Raw genomic sequence first — 24,398 nt, forward strand, 5'->3', positions numbered from 1 at the left:
GATTTGGTTCCTAGTGCCTTTGTAGTTGATGGAGATGTTATGGTTGGAATGACCTGTCATTGCACTGCCCTTCTTGTTGAACTGCTCTATAGCAGATACTTTGAGTGATTTTCTTCATAGCCTTAACATGGCTTTTATCTAAATCACCTGCCCTTGGCAATGAATTCCCAATTAGTGTTTTGGGGGTTGTTGTACTGATTATATTCTATGTTTTGAAATTTTTGATTTTTAATATTTTTGTATTATGTCTACTTACCATACTCACAAACTATTTTTGGGGCCAATTTTGAATCGTAGAGCAACAGGAAAGTCTCTCAGCAGTATTACAGACTCTGAAGGCTCTAAGAATTGTCAGCTATCATCGGCCTTAACTGTTTCTTCTAACTTTGAGGTAGTTTTGTTTCCTTTATCTTGTTCTTATTTTTTGCTTCTTTTATTTATATAAAAAAGCAGCTTTTATAAAAATAAGGAGGAAAACTAAATAAATGTAAATTTTTCTTTGTTAAACAATCATTGGTGGCCCTCCATGATAAATTCCATTAGCTTTGGTTTGATCATCCATGCTTAACAGGGTTAGTTATATAATGATTGCTTTATGACTTTTCTCTCTGTACACCTCACTGAGGATGACTCTCAATGTGTAACAACACGATCATCATGGCTTTCTCGAGACAAATTCTTATAGAATCTAAAGTATTTGAATTGTTGGAGGTAAGGTAGCCAATGGATTCGCTTAACCGGGAGAAGTTGGAAGGTTACAAAAGCATTGGTCTTGGAGATGTCCACGATGAAATGTTTCATTAGAGCCCTTGAGGAATGTCTAACTGAAGACAGAAAAGAGTTTTTTGCAACCTCACGGGATGGTAACAGAAGCTACATCGCACAGAGATGTTCCAATGGTCAAGGTCGATATATGGCTTTGGTGGAATATGGCGGTGATGGTGGGAGAAACTTAGTTTTCATACCTGAAGAAATGGAGGGTAAAGGGTGGAAAAAAATGACGATGGCACTGAGGGAATCTTATGGTAGTTTGGAAGATGGGGGACAAATGTTGGTTTGTTAAGGTCTCAAACTATAACCCAGAAAGTGCCAATGAATACCCTGTCCAAATCTTAAGCAGAGGTGGTTCGGTCATCGGGGCTTGCTGCCGGCAACGACGATAACGAGGTATATCATATATGCTCAGGGAAATGCAACAACTTTGGTACCAAGGGTGGGGGGCAATTTTAGGTTTTCAAAGACCAAGGAGATATTTGTTGTGGAGGAAGGACAGAGATGTGCGCCGTCTGTTCAAGCCTTCAGAACTAACATCGAAAGGGAAAGAAATTGAGAGAGGAAACTTGTAGAGGTTTGTCGAGCTTTCTTCTTTTAAACAAGAGCTGTTACGGGTGAGAAGCTTGGTCAATCTTATGATCTAGAGGGTGGATAAGGCCATCGGATTGGCCTTGGGCTTGGGCTTGAGCCCGTCACATTCAGACTTAAACCTACACAAAAATGGGCCGCATTAGAGACGTTATACTTGGGCCGAGAAAGGCAAAGTCCAAGCCCAGCCCAACCCAAGCACTAGAGGGCTAAACAACCTAGATTGCACGCAATGGGCTTGGTGCCCAATATCGACAAATATACGCCATCTTGATCCAACCAATGGTCGGCAACCACACAGATCCCATCGCCGGGAGCAGGCGATGTCGTGGGTGGAACCTTGGACGATGGGCTGCTGGTGTTGAGGCCGCCGATTGAGTTAGAAGCCGAGAAGGGCTGTCGAGGAAGAGGGGCAGAAGGAGCCGGTAACCACACAGACTTAGTCGCCGTGAGTAGGCAATCTGGTGGGTGGGCTTCAGGTCGACGAATTGATGGACTTGACGCTGCCGACGGAGGTAGAAGCCGAGAATGCTCATTTTGGCTGTGAGAGGGGGTCTCGGGCTGAGGAAGAAGGCTAGAATGAGCTAGAGACCTTTTCTGTCGGAATGGGAAGTCCCATTGTTGATCTATCTGCATGGGAACCGCAAATGGAAAGGGAAACACTGATGAAGGGCAGTTCTGAGACGTGGGGACCTCAAGATGCCCAAAGAAAGGATGGCACCTTGGTAATATTCACACCCAAAGTTTCTAACCACGGTAATAAGGAGGTGGAGGTAGCAGATGGTATGGATATTGAAGTGGAAGATCATTGGGATGAGCCCATCCCCTTGAATTCAATGCTCCCGCTGAAAGACCGGACTCTAGCCTCAGATTGGGTTCTACTTAAAGCCAAGGAGACTCAACAGTGTGTAGGACTACCATGTACTAGTAATTTCTGGCCCTACTTGCTGCGATCGAAGCTGGACAGTCCAATTCAGCCATGCAATGCCACTCAACCAAGAAAAGGGAAAGGGAATTAAAGCGACTTACTTGTTCGCTAAACTATGAAGGAAGTGCAAGCCGCGACTGGACAAAGGGTAGGCAAAGTTGGTGGTTTTATGAAAATAGTCTCGTGGAATGTTAGGGGGCTGAACGAGCTAGAGAAGTGTACCAAAATAAAAATCAGCTTCATTTTTAAATAAAAAAAACTTATAAAAAAAAAAAAAATCAGCTTCGTGGCTGGAAAGTGTATGTAGTATGTTTACAAGAGACAAAAATGGAACTCATCTCCCTTGCTATAATACGGAGCTTGTGGAATTGTGTTGTCATGTGGGATGGTAGTATTTTCCGTCTAAGGGGGCTTCGGGAGGTATATTGGTGATGTGGGATAAACGGGTGGTGGAAAAGACAGATGAGTGTGTGGGGGAATATACAGTGGCTATTTCTTTCAAGAATGTGGAAGATAACTTTCAATGGTCTTTTTCCGGTGTTTATGGTCCTAACTCTAATATCGCGAGAAGAGGCTTGTGGGATGACTTGGCAGCCCTTTGTAGCTTATGGAGCCTTCCTTGGTGCATTGGGCGAGATTTTAACGTCACACGCTTCCCAAGCGAACGAGTAGGAGGTCCTAGCTATAGTTCAGCAATGACAGATTTTTCTGATTTTATTTACGAGCAAGATCTTTTGGACATCCCTTTAGTTGGTGGCACCTTCACTTGGTGCAGTAATAGAGAACATCCAGCTTGGTTAAGACTTTATAGATTCCTCATTTTGCCCGATTGGGAAGCAAACTTTTTGGATCTCATTTAGAAATGGCTTCCAAGGTTATGTTTGGATCACTTTCCCATTCTTATTGACTGTGGAGGTATCCAGGGAGGTAAAAGATATTAACATGTGGCTGCAATCTGAAGGATTGGTTGAGAGAGTTAGGAGTAGTTTGGATTCAGAAATGAGTTGAGATGGGTTGAGATGGTTTGTGAATAGTAGAATAAAGGTTGAATTATTTATTATATTTTGTGTGGGAATTTAGAAAAATTATTTTGGAATTTGAAAAAGTTGTAATGATGAGATGAGATGAGTTGAGTTGAGGTGGGTAGAGGTGAGTTTGAATGCAAACAAGGCTTTAGACAATGGGGGTCATCCTATCATATACAAGGCAATCCTAGTTACATGCTGGCATGTAAGCTCAAGGCTTTCAAGGAGGGACCTGAAGAAGTGGAATGAGCAGATTTTTGGGAATGTGGAACACCGAAAAAAGACCCTCCTCGACGAATTACAGGGTTTGGAGGATGTGGAGGAGGAGATGGGTCTCTCAGAAGAAGAAAAGACTCACAAAAAGCAAGTGGCCTTAGATATTGAAAGGATGGCATTAATGGAAGAGATTTCTTGGAGACAGAAATCGAGGGTTCTATGGCTAAAAGAAGGGGATAAATGTACCAAGTTCTTCCATTGCATTGCTAATTCGCATAGAAGACACAATGACATTGAGTCACTATTAGTAGATGGGAGGATTACTTTGAACCCGTCTGAGATTACGGACCATATTACCAACTTCTATGTAATTACTGTCGGAATAATTTTCTTGGAGACCATGTCTGGATGGCCTCGTTTTTTAGTCAATTGATCAACAAGAAGCAAGTTGGCTAGAGAGGCCATTTGAGGAGGTGGAGATTTGCAAGGTAGTGTGAAGTATGACAAGTGATAAAGCTCCAGGTCCGGATGGGTTTACTATGGCTTTCTTTAAGGCATGTTGGGAAGTAGTTAAGGATGACATTTTGAGCTTCTTCCATGAGTTCCATGAACAAGGTAGTTTTGAAAAAAGCCTTAACGCTACTTTCATTACTCTTATTCCAAAGAAGCAAGGGGTGGTGGAGCCTAAGGATTTTCGTCCGATAAGCTTGGTGAGCAGAATGTAAAAAATCCTTTCGAAGGTATTAGCTAATCGATTGAGTACAATATTGGAGAAGATCATTTCCAAGCCCCAGAATGACTTCATTCGAGGTCGACAAATTCTTAACTCTGATCTCATTGCCAATGAATGTTTGGATAGTCTCCTCAAGCCAGGAGCTCCAGGGTTACTATGCAAACTTGACATGAAGCAGGCTTATGATCGAGTAAATTGAAACTTTTTGCTACATGTGCTTGAGAGGTGTGGCCTTGGAGCGAGATGGTGCTCTTGGATCAAATTTTGTACATCCACTGTACAGTTCTCCATTTTGGTGAATGGTATTCCAATGGGCTTTTTCGAAAGCTCAAGGGGACTGAGACAAGGTGATCCCCTACTCTATTATTGTTTGTTTTCATTATGGAAGCTTTTAGTAAAATGATTACAGGTCTTGTAGAAGGTGGATACTTATCTGGCTTTGTAATAGGGGATGCAAGAATCGGCACACTGGAGATGACCCACCTCTTATTTGTAGATGATACTCTTATATTCTATGGTGCTAATCACAATCATATTCAAGCTTTGCGAGCTTTACTACTTTGCTTTGAAGCGGCATTGGGATTGAAAGTGAATCTCGCCAAGTCAGAATTAGTTCCAGTTGGTAATGTTCCTAGAGATTTGAGCTATGCCAATATTCTGGGGTGCAAAGTCTCCACCTTGCCAATGAAGTATCTTGGTCTTCCCTTGGGTGCTTCCTTTAAGTCGGAATCTATCTGGTATGTGGTGTTGGAAAAAATTGAGTGGAAACTAGCAAGTTGGAAGAGGATTTATTTGTACAAATGTGGTAAAGTTATGTTGATAAAAAGTACTCTTTCCAACTTGCCTACTTACTTTTGATCTCTTTTTCCAATATCATGCAAGGTGGCTCACTGGCTAGAGAAGTTGCAACGAGATTTCCTGTGTTGGGTTGGGGGGGGTAAATAGATGAAGGTTTCACTTGGTGAATTGGGATTGGATTTGTACCCCAATACATAAAGGCGGGTTGAGAATTCGGAACTTGTTGGTTTTCAAGAAAGCTTTTTATTGGGTAAATGGTTGTGGAGATACCACAATGAAAGGGGAGGGTTGTGGAGAGACATCATCGATTTAAATTATGGTGGATTGTGGGGAGAATGGTGCTCGTATGAGGTGAGCGGATCACATGGGGTGGGGCTTTGGAAAAACATAAGAAGAGGTTGGACTGACTTTCATTGATATACATGCTTTGCAATTGGGGATGGTTCCAGAATTAAATTTTGGAATGACCTTTTGCGTGGAGACCGAAATCTTAAGGAAGCCTACCCAACTTTATACGGCATTGCATGACAACAGGAGGGCAGAACTCATGGATCTATCTAGTGGTTATCCCCAATGGAATATCACTTTCATTAGAGCTGTCCAACATTGGGAAATTGACACATTTATAGATTTCTTCAATCTTGTGTATAACTGTAAAGTAAATGGAGGAGCTGATACGATGTTGTGGTCACTGTTCAAGAAGGGGAGATTTACTGTTTGGGCATACAATAAGTCCAAGAAGGGGAGATTTACTGTTCGGGCTCCTCTAAAAGCTTCTTTTTTTGTATGGACTACTTCACTAGGCAAGATCCTCACCTTAGATAATTTAAGGAAACGTCGACTCATTGTATTGGATTGGTGTTATATGTGCAAGAAAAGTGGGGAGTCTGTGGGTCACTTATTATTGCATTGTGACGTGGCTAGGAGTTTGTGGAATGATATCTTTGCTAGAGCGGGGCTCCATTGGGTGATGCCACAAAGGGTTGTTGAATTTTTAGCCAGCTGGCAACGCCTCCAGGGCACCTCTCAAATTGCAGTTATGTGGAATAGGATACCAATATGTCTATGGTGGTGCATCTGGATGGAGATGAGTGGTTGCAGCTTTAAGGATTGTGAAAGGACAATGGACGAGCTTAGAACTTCTTTTCTTCAAACTTTATTCCATTGGTCAATTATAATAGACTTTAATGGCATGAACATATATGATTTCCTTGTATCTTTAGATACCCATGCACAATTGTTGCTCTTGTATATGTCCGTGTACTTGGCTACGTCTTTTTCAATAAAATTCATATTTACCGATAAAAAAAAAACATTTTGTATATATATATTGTAAAGGTTTGTTAATTTTTTAAACGCTCTCTCTCTCTATTTTTTTTTGTAGGTGATAAACTCTCTTATTTTTAACTTCTTAAAAGGCAAGAAAAAAAGTGAGACAGAACATGTGCATGATTTTGAATATTACATGTTCTTGATGTACTTCCAAATTCGAGATAGGTGCATTTTCAACATTATGATACTCCCCACTTTGTTCAACGCTTTCTGAATTTTGCTACAACCAATAAAAAGAAAAGTTTGTTCAGTAACTTCAGCTAATATGGCCTGAAACTTTCTCATAAATCTTAGATACAGCAATCAAGATGGAGAAGGAAAAGAATGAAAGAAAGAAAAAGGTTGAAACTTAAGCCATTAGTTTGGAGAAAGGATTTATGTAGCCATCCCCATTAAGTTGATGTTTAGTTTTTGCCATTTGGTATTACTTTCTTGTTTTTGGACTTATCAAAACAAAAAATCAATTTGTTGTTTTTGGGCCCTTTTTCTATTTAAATTTGCTCCTTTTGCCTGCAGCCTCAGAGGTCACGCATGTCACCTTTTGTCTTTTCCACATCCAGTTCCATTGCATTTCGTCCTGATTCGATTTTCGTGCTGTTGAGAAGGGCATATAAAGATTTTGATCTGGGAACTGTTTGCAGAATGGTAATTCATCTGTCTCTGTCTTATATAGCTTGGCGGGTAGTTGTCAACCTTGAGATTCTAATCTGGCTATACATATGCCCCTTATTTCAGGCTTCCAGAATCCTTCGGAAGTTCATAGAGCCTGTTACAGTGCAAGAAGCATCAACCTCTCCTAATGCAGCAACCCCTGATGAGGACGAGACATCAAAACCTGAATTATCTCATTCATTTCCTGTAGTAGATTACTCAGATTTGTTTGGAGAAGAATTTCGTATTCCTGTTGATCCCTGGGACTCCAGCTATCTTAACATCTTAGATTTAGGGGAAGTGGAAGAGGGGATTTTACATGTTCTTTATGCTTGTGCGTCACAGGTTGATTACTGTAATAGGGACTTAAAACTCCTCAAGCACCTGTAAAATTTTTTGATATATGTTTATTTCCTGGCATTCGATCCATGAATTTACAATTCAACATTTTGTCTTTTGCAGCCTCTACTTTGCAGCAAATTGGCAGAGGGAACTTCTGACTTCTGGTTTGCATTACCACTTGTTCAAGCATTGCTACCAGGTCTAACTGAAGCTTTTAAAATTGTCTTAGTACCTGAAAGCTTATTCCATATTCTTATGAATATTGTGTTTATTATTGTCACATGCATCTTGAAAATATTTTTGACATGCACCGTTTTTGGCAATCCCTAGCACTTCGCCCTACTGTGAGCAGTCCTTTTGATGTTGTTGATGAAAGTTTTTCACAATGGAAGCAGCCTATTGTGCAACAAGCCCTATCTCAGGTCATACTTGATGTTAAGGGGTTTGTTTCACCCTCTTCTTTTGATGTAATTTTTATGCAATATTCTCTCTCTTTTGATTCATACCCCACTCATACATTGTTTATAAATTGCAGATTGTGTTGACATCGGCATCATCATTATACCGTCCACTTCTTCATGCCTGTGCTGGCTATTTATCGTCATTTTCGCCATCACATGTTCGTCACTTGGTTCATTTTAATCAACCCAGCAGCATTTCATGCTCTTCTTTTACATTTTTAATTTGTAGCATCTTATCTTGATTTTTATCTGATAGACCGTCACTGGGAAAAAGAATTGAAACAGTAATATTGATGGAATCTTACATAGCTCAAGAAATATCAAATGAAAAAAAGATCCACCAACTGTTCCACTTTCAAATCTACCTAATCTTTAATATCAGAATAGTGGATGATTCAATGTGCCAGTTTCACTTTAATTTGCTTGTTTCTAGTCAGTAAAAGGTGAATAAATGATCCTCTTTATAACTACTACACTATGATTCATTATAGTGACGACTTTGTATTCCTTCACCAATCTATGCTGATAATTCGTTTGATCTGTAAATGTTATGTTTGAACTAAGGCTCTGAGCTTCCTTTGTATTTTCCTCACTTGGAAACAAACTGATTTAACCTCATCTTCTACAGGCAAAGGCTGCATGCGTTCTGATTGATCTGTGTGCCAGTGCATTTGCACCTTGGATGGCTCAAGTGATTGCAAAGGTTTGCCTTGGGCATTTTTGGTTGTGTTCAGTTTATGCTGTACAATTGGCACTATACAGATGCTTTAGTCTTTTATTTGTACTTTAGTTTATTTTTATTTATCTCAGATTTGAGAGTGATTTTGATACAGATTGATCTGGCTGTGGAACTTCTAGAGGATCTCTTGGGTATAATCCAGGTGTGGTTATCAGTTGTGTGAATAATATACTTTGTAATTGTAATATCCCTTTCCCGTTAAGAATGGATTTGCTACATATCTTTCATATGTTAGTGCATTGATTAAAAAAATCTGTAAGCTGAAAGTCTTGACAACCTTTATTCAACAAAATTTGATAGGGTACGATGTCATTGCAACCAATAAAAAATAAAACCAGAAAATTAAACTCAATCTTCAATATGGAAAGTAGCATGCTAAACACCAAGCTTTTATTGTAAATTACACACTTGTTGCAAGACATCTTATACATAGAGACTCATACATTTAGTCCTTCCTGTAGTAGCATATTAGCATCTAGGTGGTTAAAACTGAAAAAATAAAATGAGTCAAATGTTTAAAAAATAGATATCTCGTGGAGGAAATAGAATCACAAATATCTTTTACTTTTGAAAATGTCATATAAAGAAAATAAAACCTTCCACATGCATCATAAAAACATGTTACTTAATTTGATCTCTTGGGTGACTTGCACACAACTACCCCCGTGTCAGTGTTGGCAATCACACGATCCTGAACCCATTCCTGTGGCCAATGAGTGGGGTCGCGTCTTGGATATGGACGTCGCTCATTAAATCTGGTGCAATCAAATGATCCAATCCCAATGGATCATACAGGATCGCTGCTCCTGCCTTTTACCTCTGCTACCATCTTACATTATTTCATAGGCCCCATACATTTTAAAAAATTGAATGCATACCATCATCTTTATTTCCTTTTGCTTTTCTTTCCTTCAAGTTTTCATGACATGAACGTATTCACAAGGTAGCTTTATGTGCAAGGATAATGTGAGCATTCAACATAAAAATATTTTAATAAATTTAACGTAACTTATCATATAAGTTATGTTGAACGGGACTTCCAAAGATAGGCTGACAATTTCTAGAATATATGTTAGTTGCAATTTTTATGTTTTTTTGAAGAAAAGTCATTGAAAAGTTGAAACAATAAGGGTATCGTTGTATCTAATCTCTCCTACGAATTAACATCAAGAAAGAGATACGAGTACGGGGTGGCCGGTATGCTGTTTTGTTAAATTGTCAAGACCTTAACCTGCAACTTGACTTATAGTGGTATATGCCTCCCCTATACCCAAAAAAAGTAATTATTGATCCTTAAAGTTCATAATTTCATGAAGCATGTGAATCCTGATAATTTTCTCTCTTCTGTTTTACTTTTAAGAAAATTGCATAGTAGGGTTTTGATAAAAAAAATATATGGTAAGCCAAGAAGCACTGGATATGCATGCAATTGTTGTCTGTTTGCACACGTGTTCGTAAGAATTCCCACCTTGCTCTCTCGCCCGGGGAAAATTTAGAAACATTTAGATAGTGCCAGTTATGTATTAGGAGGAGTATACAAGAAGTGTTGTTGATAGACACGAATATGATATTTATATCTTTTCCTTGCGGTACTATATAGAAAAAAGAGTTTATCATGTTTTTATGTTGGATAACTGAAATAGAAGTACTTATCAACAAGAAAAAAAAAAAAAAACCTGCAACAGAACAAAGCGCTCTTAAGAGCAGTCATTGGTATCTCACTCACGTTTTTTTTATAACCCTTGAGCATTTTAAGTTGCAACTGTTGTTTTTAGACATGAACAGAACTATTTGCTTGTTCCTGTATGTGCAGTTATTAGATCACGTGTGTTTGCTTATATTGTAACTTTCTGGCAGCCATCTTTTTCTTGGATGGCTCACATTCATGGAAAGATTTTGTCTTATGGCTCTTTTAATATATGTCTTAGAGTGCTCGCCATTCCCTAACTCGTGCTCGGGCCGCCTTAAAGTACCTTCTTCTTGCTCTGTCTGGTCATATGGATGATATACTAGGGAAGTATAAGGTATGAACTCCTGCTTTGGTTTTTTCCTCTCACCCCACAAACCTTTGGCATTTTGTTTTTGAGTTGATTTATAGTGCCTCAGAGATAAGTGCATCTAAACCAAATGTTTCAAAAAATAACCTATCAGTGTCTAGTTGGGCAATCAGCTCTGCCTAAACGAAGCTCTTAGAATTCTTAGGTTTTAAAACAACCCCTACTTATTGTATGAATTTCTCTAGAAGGTTTTAAATTTAGCTTGTTCGTAAACAAAATATTTTGGCTTACATCTTTCCAATACTCTCATCAGGAAGCTAAGCACAGAATTCTTTTTCTCGTGGAGATGCTTGAGCCTTTTCTTGATCCTGCCATAACCACCATGAAGAGCACACTACCTTTTGGTGATCTTTCTTCTACTTTTCCAGAAAAGCAAGAACATGCTTGTGTGATTGCTATAAATGTTATCCGTACAGCGGTAAGAAAACCAGCCGTTCTTCCTTCTTTGGAATCTGAATGGAGGCGTGGCTCAGTGGCCCCTAGGTAATACATATGTCTATTGTACTTGGGTTGAAATCTACTGTGCTATGAAAATTTTCATATCACGTAACTACACCTGTTTTTATTTACTTCTAAGGCCTGATATCTTTTGTACCAGATGATTTGTAGGATGGGAAGAGCATATAGAACGTATTTGGTGGATTGTTTTAGATAGTAATTCAACTCTCACATGCTAAAAAACATTATGGATGTTACAAGCTCCTTACAAAGAGTGTGTTAGCATCAATATAAATTTCAGCCTTTCAGTTGATATTTTTAAGTTCATTAGTCAGTACTGATCTTTTATGCTTGATTGGTAATTGACAATAAAGTAAATAAATAAAAAGATTCCTCACTGAGTTCCTCTAAGAGTTTTGAAAGATCTGGATCCCGATTATGATACTGATCACTAGTGTTTGGTGATTTTTATCTTATCAATAGTTGTGCTACCAAAAGCATTGATGATGCATTCATTTTGAACATGTTAAAAACAAAGCCAATATGGATGTCTATAGAATGCCAGTGGGATTCAGAAATGCCCGTCTCTAGTTATTTTGGCTGTGCATTTATCACTCTCATGGTCTGTCATTATAGTCATCTACTATAATGCCAGTTTCATCAGACAGCCTTCTTGTTCTTTTATGATTGGTTGGTAATAAACAAAAAATTCTTCATGCAGCGTACTTCTCTCAATACTGGAACCTCACATGCAGTTGCCTCCTGAAGTTGATCTTCGCGAGTATCCTATGTCGAAACCACTTGAGCCTGATTCTTCAAATATTTTACATCTTTCCTCTGTCTCTTGCGAAGGAGGAGCTTCTTCAAAATTAAATAGCCAAGATGACTATGATGGAAGGGCAGATATTTCTGATGCAGCCATGAAGACTGATGTTTCTGAAGACGTCCGTCTATTTTTTGCACCTCCAGAACTTCAGAGCATAGCTCTGACAAATTTTACTGGTGGTCAAGACGAGAATGGCCCTGTTGCTAACCATGAGGAGGCTATCCCAGATCCAATACAGGGGACTGAGGAAAATGTTACTCACCGGATTCATACTGACTTGGCATTAGATGCTGGTTTCACTGCTGAATACTTTAACTTGCAAGCAGATTATTTACAACTGATAAATTATCGAGACTGTGAGCTAAGAGCTTCTGAGTTTCGGCGTTTGGCTTTGGATCTACACTCTGAGAGTGAGATTACAGATGAGGGTCATGATGCTGCTATAGATGCTTTGCTCCTAGCAGCAGAGTGCTATGTCAATCCCTATTTTATGTCGTCTTTTAAAGGCAGTTCAAAATTTACGGACCAGATGAACATTAGCAAGGCTAGAATTCCCCAAAATCATGACATTTTGGAGCTGAGAATGGTTTCTGAACAGAGTAAAACCAATCTAAAACAAATAGCTCATCTTGAAAAGAAAAGAGACAAAATTGTTCTTCAAATACTGATTGAGGCTGCTGAATTAGACAGGAAGTATCAGGAAAGAATGTCAGTTGAGGGACAACATTCCTCCTACACTGAAGGATTTGATGAGAAAGTCATCCAGCTATCTCCCCTGAATATACAATTGGCTGATGCTATCACCTTGGTTCGGCAAAATCAAGCCCTATTGTGCAACTTTCTGATTCAACGATTGCGGAGAGAGCAACATTCGATGCATGAAATTCTGATGCAAAGTCTTGTGTTTTTGTTGCATTCAGCCACTAAGCTATACTGTGCTCCTGAATATGTGATTGATATAGTGTTAGGATCTGCTGAGTACTTAAATGGTATGCTAACATCCCTTTATTGTCAGTTTAAAGATGGCAATTTACAACTGGAGCCTGAGAAAATACATGGGATACAACGACGGTGGATACTTCTTCAAAGATTAGTAACCGCTTCAAGCAGTGGTGATGAAGGGGCAGGCTTTGCGATCAATATCAACAATGGTATTCGTTATGGAAATTTAGTTCCACCTTCAGCCTGGATGCAGAGAATATCAACCTTTTCAAGATCTGCATTCCCTCTGGTCAGGTTTCTTGGTTGGATGGCAGTCTCTCGTAATGCGAAACAGTACATGAAGGACCGTCTTTACCTTGCTTCAGATCTGTCACATCTGACACACTTACTGTCAATATATGCAGATGATCTAGCCCTAGTAGATAATGTTGTCAATCGAAAGTATGAATATGTAAAGATTGAAGAGTCAGGAGACAAAAAGTTTTCTTCAGATAGAAAAGGATTTGCTAATGACCGTTATGAGGACCAATCTTTCCGTGTCATCTATCCCGATCTCAGTAAGTTTTTCCCTTCAATGAAAAAACAATTTGAAGCTTTTGGGGGGATCATTTTGGAGGCAGTTGGGTTGCAACTGAGATCATTTTCTTCAAATATGGTGCCTGATGTCTTGTGTTGGTTTTCTGAGCTGTGTTCCTGGCCGTTTTCTCATGGGGACAAAATTGCTTCTGAAAATGGTTCCAGTAAATGGAAAGGTTATGTTGCAAAGAATGCCAAAGCTGTAATTCTTTATATACTTGAAGCCATTATAACTGAGCACATGGAAGCGATGGCACCTGAGATACCTAGAGTAGTGCAGGTGCTGGTATCACTTTGTGGAACTGCATACTGCGATGTATCATTTCTTGACTCTGTACTGTGTCTGTTGAAGCCAATTGTTTCATATTCTTTACATAAAATGTCTGATGAGGAAAGATTACTGCCTGATGATTCTTGTCTTAATTTTGAGTCATTATGCTTTGATGAGCTTTTAGAAAATATCAGACAAAAGAAAGAGAATCAAAATAGTTCTGCAGAAAAAGTGAGCAGCCAGGCATTGACAATTTTTATTTTGGCTTCTGTCTTCTGCGATTTGTCCATTCAATGCAAAAGGGAAATTTTGCAGTCCTTAATCTTTTGGGCTGATTTTACTGCATTTGAGCCAACAACTTCTTTCCATGACTATCTATCTGCATTCCAGAGGGTAATTGAAAGTTGCAAAGCTCTGTTAGTTCAAACTTTGAGAATGTTTGGTGCTATCCCTCTTCAGTTGCCCCCCTTTTCTGATGCGATGAGCGTTCCACTCCCTGTTACTAGCTTGGGATCGCATGCATGGTTTCTCAGTGATGTCTGCCATAGCTCATGTCTGAATGAGGTTTCTGAGAAGTTAGGAAATGAAAGCTCTAATGCTGCTATTGTGAATGAAAAGGTTTATCAATTGTCAATAGAGGAAATAGCAGAATTTTCTAAAGATTTGGAAGCTTTAATTTCCAAGCTCAACCCTACTGCCGAGCTCTGCTGGAATCTTCACCCCCAACTTTCTAGGAAATTGACTATTTCTTTGGCAGAGTGTTTTGTGTACTCTAGATGCTTATCTTTGATTGCACAGCAGGTTCATAATGCTGCAGAGGATGACAGTAAAAGTCATTTGCCGTTTAATTCAGCTGACCAGTTCTCGGATCATTGGAAGACTGCTCTAGAAGGACTTGCTGAACTCATAATGATACTCCAAGCAAACAGCTGCTGGGAAGTTGCTTCCGTGATCCTTGATTGCCTACTTGGAGCGCCTCACTGTTTTTCCCTGGATAATGTGATTGCTTCTATCTGTTCTGCAATTAAAAGCATTTCTTGCAGTGCACCAAAAATTTCATGGCGCTTGCAGACTGATAAATGGTGTTCGATTTTACTTGGAAGAGGTATCAATACTCTTCATGAAAGTGTGGATCATCTGGTTGACTTGTTCTGTTCAATGTTGGGTCATCCTGAACCTGAGCAACGATTTGTAGCACTTCACCACTTGGGAAAGCTTGTTGGAACTGATGTGAATGAAGGAACAGCTATTCAGTATTCTATGTTTTGCAAAAATTTAGTTTCACCTGGCTTGGTTATTTCTGTTCCCGAGTCTATTCTATCTCATCTTGTGTCAAGCACATGGAATTGGGTGGCAGTGCTGGCATCATCTGATACATCGCTACCATTAAGGAATTGTGCACTGGCAGTTCTCATAGATTATATCCCATTTGCTGAGCGTCACCAGTTGCAATCGTTTCTTGCAGCAGCTGATAGTGTTTATGGTTTGGGAAAGCTTGCACATCCAACTTGTGAGGGCTCGTTACTACAACTTTCATTAGCACTTATATCTGCTGCTTGTCTGTACTCTCCTGCTGAAGATATTTCTTTGATTCCTCAAAATGTGTGGAGAAATATTGAGGCATGGTCACAAACTGGTATGGACATTTGTCATTTTATTGACTTGTGTTCCAAATGTATTTCTGGAAGTGTGAGAGCATGCTTCTGAATCTTTTCCTTTTTCAACTTATCCTTCTTTAGATAGTAAACTTGGGGATCTGGAGAAAAAGGCTTGCCAAGTCTTGTGTAGATTGAGAAATGAAGGAGATGAAGCTAAAGAGGTATGTGATAGGGTGAACCTGAAGCTGTGATATACAATCTACTTATAGCATAATATATCTAAATGGCTTAGGAAAAATCTGTGTATGCGCTTAATTTCTTTTGCCTTCAGTCCATTGTTTGTTAACATTGTAATTCACTATACCGCATTTACTTTTAAAGGTCTTGAATGAAGTGCTCTCTTCAAGTTCTTCAAGACAATCTGATCCAGATTTTGGGAGTACCCGTGAATCAATCCTTCAGGTAAGATATATTCCAAATTCCATGCTCTGAATCATGATAGAACACTGAAATTTAAAAGTTTTAACTTTAGTTCTGTTGACTTTCCAAGATTCTAGCTAATGGTAATTGCAAGACTGAGAGTGATTTCTTTTTTTACTGCTATTGGCTTCTGTACGTTCTTTATAGGCGTATGATATTACTGGCTCTACTGTATACTTAAGTTAATGTTACGTATCTATGCTTGCAAAGGAGTAGGGTCCACACATAATGTCTATGTTACCAATATGTATATGTCTATGCATTTACGTGTCATACACTTGTAACGGTTTGATTTATTGTTGGATTTACAGATCTTTAATGTTTTGTAGTTTATTGTAAAATGTTATACATTTTCATAGAAGTCATGAAGCTTAGATTGATCAACTCAGAATGTTCTACATGATATTTGTGCAACATGGATTTATTACTAGAGATCCTTGTCTTCTATAATGAAACACGTTATCTGCAGTTGAACATATTTATGCGTCAATACAAGTGTATACGTTAATGTGTTTGCCGCATACTAAAATGTTTTTGTTTCATTGCCAATACTGCATTGTCTGTTTATTTAGACCCCTAGCAACTACAACAACCTATTATTGGACAACCGGTTTGTGTACAATAATAAAAGTTGTTCAAATAGGTTGTTCAATAAGATCGGTTCAATCAAGGATGGCAGTCCCACATTGTCATTATTTGGTCTTGCTTTTCCCTTTTTTCAACTTGAAGGATTTCTTTATGCTTCATGTTGGATCCCTAGTAGTGAAGTGGAAGGAACAAATAAAGAGGCATATGAATGAGTAGACTCTAATCCTTTCTCATATGACTTTTTGAGACTTTGTGATTATTTCTTGCTGCCTTGCGGCCATCATAAGTTATGTCATTGTATCCTCATCATATGGTAACTAATTTATTAGTAATGAATTTGTAACAGGTTCTTGCAAATCTTACTTCTGTTCAGTCGTACTTTGATATCTTCTCCAGAAAAATTGACGAAGAGGTCTTGGTAAGCCTTGGTGACTGATGGTACTGTCTGTTTCATCCAAGCTTCTGCATTGTTATCGTGTAATTTAAATATATTGTAGGAACTAGAGGAGGCTGAAATGGAATTGGACATCCTTCAAAAAGAACACTCACTACAAGAAGATTCCAAAGATGTGCCTCAGATTCCTTGTCAAGCCTGTAAACCATTTCTGACCTTTGCATCTACATCTCATTGGCTGCTTAAAAGTTTGTGCTAACCATGTCAGTCTTTTACTTGTCAGAAGAAAAAAAATGTTAGTCTTCACATACAATGTTAATTATTCTTTTTCCTGCTCTTGCCTACCGTTCAACTTTCTATTTCCAGCTCCTATGAAAGACGTTACACGCCTTCGTCAAATCAAGGATTGCATTCATTCCCTGTACGTACTAATTTTACTTCCTACTACTTTGCAACCTCTGAGATTCATTGTAGAATGCTATATGAAAGCCCCATTTATGGTAGAAAAAGGCATGGCTCCAGTACACATAAATAATTATACAAGATATATGCAAGAGTTTTTTATGTTTTCATACCATCTGTTAGTTTTTATTTTTTACTTGCTAATAATACCAATAAATCTGATTCCATATCAAATTTCAACCTAACAGTGCCATTGGAGCCTATGTTTTACTCCTATTTATTGCTAGAACCAATCATATGTATGTTAATCCAAATATTAATCCTGTTGACTAAATGTAATTTATTTCGTATTTCCTTATAAGAGAGAAGTCTGTACTCCGAGAGGACATTGTAGCCCGGAGGCAAAAGAAAATTATTATGGGACGTGCCCGTCAGAAATACTTGGAAGAGTCAGCTTTACGTGAAGCAGAACTTCTGCAAGAATTTGATAGGTCCAAGTCTTCCTAGCAGCTTATCTAGAGTTTCTAACTGCTATTGTTTTACAAAGTAGGCGGTTTTGCAACTAACAGCTGGTGTTTTTACATATCAGGGAGAGGGCAGCTGAATTGGAAAAGGAGATTGAAAGACAGCGGTCGCTCGAACTTGAGCGTGCTAAAACCAAGGAGCTGCGCCACAATCTTGATATGGAGAAGGAGAGGCAAACACAAGTAAGAAGCCTTCCCCCTGTATCTCAATTTATGACATTCTATGAACTTTGTTGTGGTCTTTCATGTGCTCAGTTTCATGCCATGATACGGCCAATAGCACCTGGTCCTAACCATGCACTTGAGATGACTTTCTAATATTTTTATGGTTAATACACTTTTCCTTTTTCCATTTTTTTTTTCCCCTGGTTGGGTTGGGTAAGGCCTGCTTAACCCTTTTAGGCCTGTTTAACCCTTTTAGTCCCTGACAAGGGACCTAGTATGCAATTCTGTTGATTTGCTAAGTAAATAAATATATTTTGTATTTTCACGTCCTCTTATTTGTGATTAATCCAACTATATCATTCTAAGCCTTGTTTTTCATATACTCACTTTTTAATTTATGTTATCAATGGTTATCTATTTAGGTTGGACCTGCCCAAGGACTGGTATCCATAATTTCCTGTTTCGAGTTCCTTTTAATCCCTTTTTTTCCTGCTGATATAACATCATCCCCGAAGTATACAGATAAACTTACTAGGCTATATTCCATTGGTCATTATGTGATTCAAAGAAGTTATAGTAGGTGTAGAATGGAAATGGATATACCAACAGAAAGAAATGGTAAATGAAAGAAAACAATCTCATGTGGTCACCACCTGCCCTAAGTTGAACGTAAAAGATTTTAAGCAAAAACTGGACTCCACCTCCCAAGGTTGGTGATATTGTTTTTTTTTTAGTACATATACTTTTTTTTATAATTAATAAGAATTTTATTACCAAGAATAGGCACAGCCCAAGTACACAGGAAATATACAAAGGAAATACCTACTACACACTAGAAAGTAGGAAACTATGACAGAAACAGATTCAGTACATTATCATCATTCCTTACAAAGATCCTAGCCCACAAACTCGTAGTAGAAAAGAAAAAATAACGAAGATCTTCAAAAGAATGCTCTGTCTTCAAAACATCTCTCATTCCTTTCCAGCCATAAACACCACATTAAACACAAAGGAATCATTCTCCATCTGGCAGCAACACATTTTCTTGCCTCGAAACCACACCAACAGGCAAGGAGATCCACAATTTCCTTAGGCATCACCCAATAAAAACCTGTCCGACCAAACCTTATTCCACAAAGACATTGCCACCTCACAATGTAAAAAAAGATGATTTACAGATTCACTATCCTTCTTGCACATGACACACCAATCAGCTATACACAAACCACGTTTTCTAAGGTTATCCATGGTCAATGCTTTCCCTAGAGCAACCTCCCAACTGAAGAACGCCACCTTAGTAGGTGCTTTCACCCTCCAAATGCTTTTCTAGGGGAATACACAGCCAGAATGACAATTAAGCACCTTACAAAAAGAACTGACTGAAAACCTGAAATTTCCTGCATGATCCCACAATAGCCTGTCCTCTCTTCCCTGCACTTTTGAGTTATAAAGGCTTCCCAGAAAATCTGAAACAACATTCACTTCCCAGTCATTTGCATCTCTAATAAAGTCAACATTCTATAGAATATTATTATCCTTACATTGAAAGAAATCTGTCACAGCAACATTTTGATCCCTTGCAGTCCTGTAAAGAGATGGAAAATCTGATTTAAGAGCTGATTTCTCACACCGAATGTCATGCCAAAAGAGAATCCTCTTCCCTTCCTCCACCTTAAATTTAATATGTTTAGAAAACTCCACCAACCTTTCCTAATACCCTTCCATAAACTCACCCCATACGCTTCTATAACTTCATTAGAACACCAATCCCCCCACCCACTCCCATATTTAACAGCAACAACATTCTTCCATAAAGCATCTCTCTCTTCATGATATCTCCAAAGCCATTTTCCAAGGAATTCTTTATTAAAAAACCTCAAATTTCTCACCCCCAATCCTCCACAAGAAACTGGTTGACAAACCTTATTCCAACTAACCAAATGAAATTTCTTTTCCTCTCCTATTCCTCCACAAGAAATTACGATAAATATTCTCAATTCTACTAGCAACCCCAGCCGGCAAAGGGAAAAGTGAAAGAAAATACGTAGAAAGATTGGACAACATACTCTTTATCAAAGTAATTGTTCCCTCTTTAGACAAATATAACTTTTTCCATCCAGCCAACCTTCTCTCAATCTTCTCAATAACCCCATCCCATATCAAAACAGATTTGTGAGGAGCACCCAAGGGAAGACCAAGATACTTCAGCTGCAGTGAAGCAATCTTACACTCCAAAATATTAGCCAAATCTGAAATATTACCTACGACATCCACCGGTGCAATTTCAGACTTGTTTAGGTTGATCTTGAGACCCAAGACAGCTTCAAAACATAACAACAATGCTCTCAAAGATTGAATACGTTCTTGATTGGGCTCACTGAAAATCAATGTGTCATTGGCAAAAAGAAGAAGAGATAATTTCATGCTATTCCGTTCCTCATTGCCCACCTAAAAACCCGACAAGTACCTTCTTCTACCGCCGCTTCCAACATTCTACTCAATGCATCCATGACAAGGACGAAAAGAAAAGGAGATAGTGGATCTCTTTGTCTCAAACCATGTGAACTATTAAAAAACCCAACCGGAGTGCCATTCACCAAAATGGAAAATCTCAATGTCAAAATGCAATGTTTGATCCACGCACCATTTCTCTCCAAAACCATATCTCCCAAGCAAATACAAGAGAAAATCCCAACTAACATGGTCATACGCTTTTTTCATGTCCAATTTAATCAAGATACCAAATTCATTAGATTTAGTTCTGCCGTCCACATACTCATTAGCAACTAATACCGAATCAAGAATTTGTCCTCCCTTTTACAAAGGCATTTTGAGATTTTGATATAATATTTCCCAACACCCCACTCATACGATTAACTAACACCTTAGAGATTATCTTGTATACCCCCATTCACCAAACTAATAGGCCGAAAATCCTGCATCTCCACAGCCCTTACCTTTTTGGGAATAAGTGCTATAAATGTAACATTGAAACTTTTCTCAAATTTCATAAATGTATAAAATTCATGAAAAACCTTCATAATATCCCCCGCACTATATCCCAACAAGATTGAAAAAAAGCCATTGAAAAGCCATTCGGAACCGGAGCCTTATCCCTTGCCATTCCTCTAACCACATCGAGAACTTCATCCTCTTCAAAAGCTCTCTCCAACCATTCTGCACTTGTCTGATCAGTAGAGTAAAAGAACAGCCCATCAAGCTTTGGTCTCCATGAATATTCTTCTCTAAACAACTTCTCATAAAAATTGACAATGTGATCCTTAATGACCTCTTCATCTGAAATGATGTTCTTACCATCATGAAGAACCTCAATTGCATTATTTTTTCTATGAAAGTTCGCCATACGGTGAAAAAATTTCGTGCACTTGTCACCTTCTTTCAGCCAAAGGACCTGGGATTTCTGTCTCATAGAGATTTCCTCTATTAAAGTGATCTCTAAATCATCCTCCACTTTTTTTCTCTCCAATTCCTCACTGGATAAGTCCCCCAACAGCTCCCTTTCCTCCAAACTTTGCAACTGCTGCATCAAAAGTTTCCTTTTATCTTCCGTGTTCCCAAACTCCTCAACATTCCACTTCAAATCTGTCTTTAATGCTTTAAGTTTACCAGCCAGTACAAAGCTCGGAGTACGAGAAAAAGAGTACGAAGACCACCACATTCTCACCTTATCCACAAAACCCTCGGCCTCCAACCACAAATTTTCAAAGTTAAAATACCTTAGTCCTCTAAAAGTGCCCCCACTCTCCAACATAATAGGATAATGGTCAGAACACAATCTTGGTGACCTTTTCTGCCTCAAATCAGGAAAACGAACCTCCCAAGACGCTGAAACCAGAAATCTGTCCAGCCTAGACCATGTCCTTCCACTGGACCACGTAAAATCCCCATCCACCATCGGGAGATCAATCAAACCAAGCTCAAAAATCTGATCAGAAAAAGTATTTTTTTTTTGATAGGTAATAAGCAATTGTATTGATAAAGATAGGCATAGCCCAAGTACACCAGAGGTATACATATGAGGATACCCAATTAAGAACTAGAAATTGTTACAAGGAAATCATTGAAGCTGAGACCATTTAACTCTAAAGCAATGGCCCACATAAATAAAGTCTTCCAAAAAAAACTCCTAAACTCCTCCAAGGAGCGTTCATGATCCTCAAAGAATCTACCATTCCTTTCACTCCAAATACACCAGAAAATACAAATAGGCGCCATCTTCCACACCGCTACAATCTGTGGTGTCCCTGTTATCCCTCTCCAGCTAGCTAGTAATTCCACCACTGTTCCTGGAATTACCCATGCGACTCCCAACTTGTTGAAAAAGTAAATCCATATGTCTCTTGCAAAATCACAACGTAATAGTAAATGATCTACCGTTTCTCCACTATTTTTGCACATACAGCATCAATCCATAATTATGAGTCCACGCCTTCTTAAGTTGTCTATGGTTAGTATCTTCCCTAAAGCTGCTGTCCAAACAAAGAACGCAGCCTTAGGAGATGCTTTATTCCTCCATATGTTCTTCCAAGGAAAATAGGGCCTATCTTGAGCTGTAAGAATGTCACAAAAGAGTGTACCGAAAATTTCCCATTCTTGGAAGGCCTCCATTCCATCATGTCAGCTGGACCCGCAGTAGTGATGTTATATAATAAACTGAGAAAATTCAACAGCTCACTTACTTCCCAACTTGGTCAAGGTTGGACAGATTCCTCATATCTCCCTTATGGGAAGTGCAATTTCCAGATGTATGCCAAAAGAGACTTCCACGGGTATGTTCTGATCACTTTCCTATAATGTTAGACTGTGGAGGAATTCCAGGGGGGAGAAGACCATTTAAATTTGAGAATGTGGTTAAAGACAGAAGGGTTTGTGGAACTGGTTAGGCACTGGTGGAATTCATATCAACTAGAGGGCACTCCAAGTAAGATATTGGCTAGAAAACTGAAAGCTCTGAAAGTGGATTTAAAGTCATGGAATGACCAGATTTTTGGAAATGTAATATTAAAAAAAAGAACTCTCCTACAAGAACTACAAAGTTTGGAGGATGTTGAAGATGAGAATGAACGAAAAGGCCAAGTATTATCTGAGTTAGAAAGGTTGATATTAATGGAAGAGATATCGTGGAGGCAAAAGTCAAGAGCTTTGTGGCTCAAGGAGCCCTGATGCACAAAATTCTTTCATCGAGTTGCAAACTCATACAGGAGGTTTAATGCCATAGAGTCCATGACAGTAGATGAAGGTATATCCTCAGATCAAGCCGTAATCAAAGATCATGTTGCTGTACATTTTGAACGATTGTTGACAGAACTTGATGAATGGAGGCCAAAAGTGGATGGTCTAGTTTTTGAGGCCATTGATCAAAACAGCATGACTTAGTTGGAGAGACCATTTGAAGAGGAAGAGGTACGACTCGTCGTCAGAAAAATGAACAAGGATAAAGCGCCAGGTCCAAACGGCTTTACTATGGCATTTTTTCAAACTTGCTGGGAGGTGGTGGGAGGAGATGTCATGCAGGTGTTTCAGGAATTTTTCTTGTAAGGAAAATTTGAGAAAAGTTTAAATGCTACTTTTATTGCACTTGTCCCTAAAAATGTGGGTGCCATAGAAGTGCAAGATTTCAGGCCGATTAGTCTTGTGGGCAGCATATACAAGATAATAGCCAAGGTACTTGCCAAAAGGATGAGCATAGTAATGGATAAGATAATTTCTAAGTCTCAAAATGCCTTTGTGAGAGGTAGACAAATACTGGATTCTGTTCTTGTAGCCAATGAATGTCTAGATAGCAGGCTTAAGTCGGGGGTACCAGGTATTTTATGTAAATTGGACATGGAGAAGGCCTATGACCAAGTCAATTGGGATTTTCTGTTTTATTTGTTAGGTAGATGTGGATTCGGGGAAAGATGGAAGGGGTGGATAATGCATTGTGTCGACGACTCGCTTTTCGGTTTTGGTAAATGGTGACCCGGTGGGCTTCTTTAATAGTTCGCGAGGACTACGACAATGAGATCCACTTTCACCACTCTTATTTGTCCTCGTGATGGAGACACTAAGTAGAATGGTGTCGGCGGCTGTAGAGGGGGGCTTTTCTCAGGTTTTTCAGTGGGGGCTTCTAACCATGGCTCCATCACTATTTCTCATCTTTTGTTTGCGGATGATACGCTGCTGTTTTGTGAGGATAATGCAGGACATATTCAATCTCTAAAAGCTATCTTACTTTGTTTTGAAGCGGTTTCCGGGTTAAATATCAATCTTGCTAAAACAGAGATGGTTGCAGTGGGTGCGGTGAGAAATATTAGTGGGTTGGCCAGCTTATTGGGATGTGTGGTCTCCTCGTTGCCGTTAAAGTATCTTGGTCTTCCGTTGGGTGCAAATTTTAAAGCCAAGACAATTTGGGAGGAGGTATTAGAGAAACTAGAGCGTAGGCTGGCAGGGTGGAAAATGTTATACTTATCAAAAGGGGGAAAGATCACACTTATCAAGAGCACGCTATCTAACCTTCCCACATATTTCTTGTCTTTATTTCCCCTCC

The 24,398-nt window shown here is 38.9% G+C and overlaps 1 protein-coding gene across 5 annotated transcripts in view; it reads left to right on the top strand.

Moving 5' to 3' along the window:
- LOC108988747 overlaps positions 1 to 24,398 on the top strand; it is a 38,058-nt gene that overhangs the window by 9,810 nt on the left and 3,850 nt on the right. Inside the window, exons 7-24 of one of the 5 annotated variants that reach the window (XM_035683268.1) lie at positions 298 to 391; positions 6,911 to 7,039; positions 7,130 to 7,390; positions 7,508 to 7,586; positions 7,718 to 7,809; positions 7,923 to 8,006; positions 8,477 to 8,551; positions 8,682 to 8,729; positions 10,516 to 10,611; positions 10,898 to 11,127; positions 11,804 to 15,333; positions 15,437 to 15,516; positions 15,677 to 15,757; positions 16,710 to 16,781; positions 16,861 to 17,005; positions 17,124 to 17,178; positions 17,522 to 17,650; positions 17,749 to 17,866. In XM_035683268.1, coding sequence (XP_035539161.1) covers positions 298 to 391; positions 6,911 to 7,039; positions 7,130 to 7,390; positions 7,508 to 7,586; positions 7,718 to 7,809; positions 7,923 to 8,006; positions 8,477 to 8,551; positions 8,682 to 8,729; positions 10,516 to 10,611; positions 10,898 to 11,127; positions 11,804 to 15,333; positions 15,437 to 15,516; positions 15,677 to 15,757; positions 16,710 to 16,781; positions 16,861 to 17,005; positions 17,124 to 17,178; positions 17,522 to 17,650; positions 17,749 to 17,866 — 5,398 coding nt within the window. Of the gene's footprint in view, positions 1 to 297; positions 392 to 6,910; positions 7,040 to 7,129; positions 7,391 to 7,507; positions 7,587 to 7,717; positions 7,810 to 7,922; positions 8,007 to 8,476; positions 8,552 to 8,681; positions 8,730 to 10,515; positions 10,612 to 10,897; positions 11,128 to 11,803; positions 15,334 to 15,436; positions 15,517 to 15,676; positions 15,758 to 16,709; positions 16,782 to 16,860; positions 17,021 to 17,123; positions 17,179 to 17,521; positions 17,651 to 17,748; positions 17,867 to 24,398 lie in introns of those variants that run through there. The other 4 variants (XM_018962089.2, XM_035683269.1, XR_001995724.2 and 1 more) reach the window with 4 other exon arrangements.

This window comes from Juglans regia, chromosome 12 (genome assembly GCF_001411555.2).
Source record: "Juglans regia cultivar Chandler chromosome 12, Walnut 2.0, whole genome shotgun sequence".
NCBI classification, from domain to species: domain Eukaryota; kingdom Viridiplantae; phylum Streptophyta; class Magnoliopsida; order Fagales; family Juglandaceae; genus Juglans; species Juglans regia.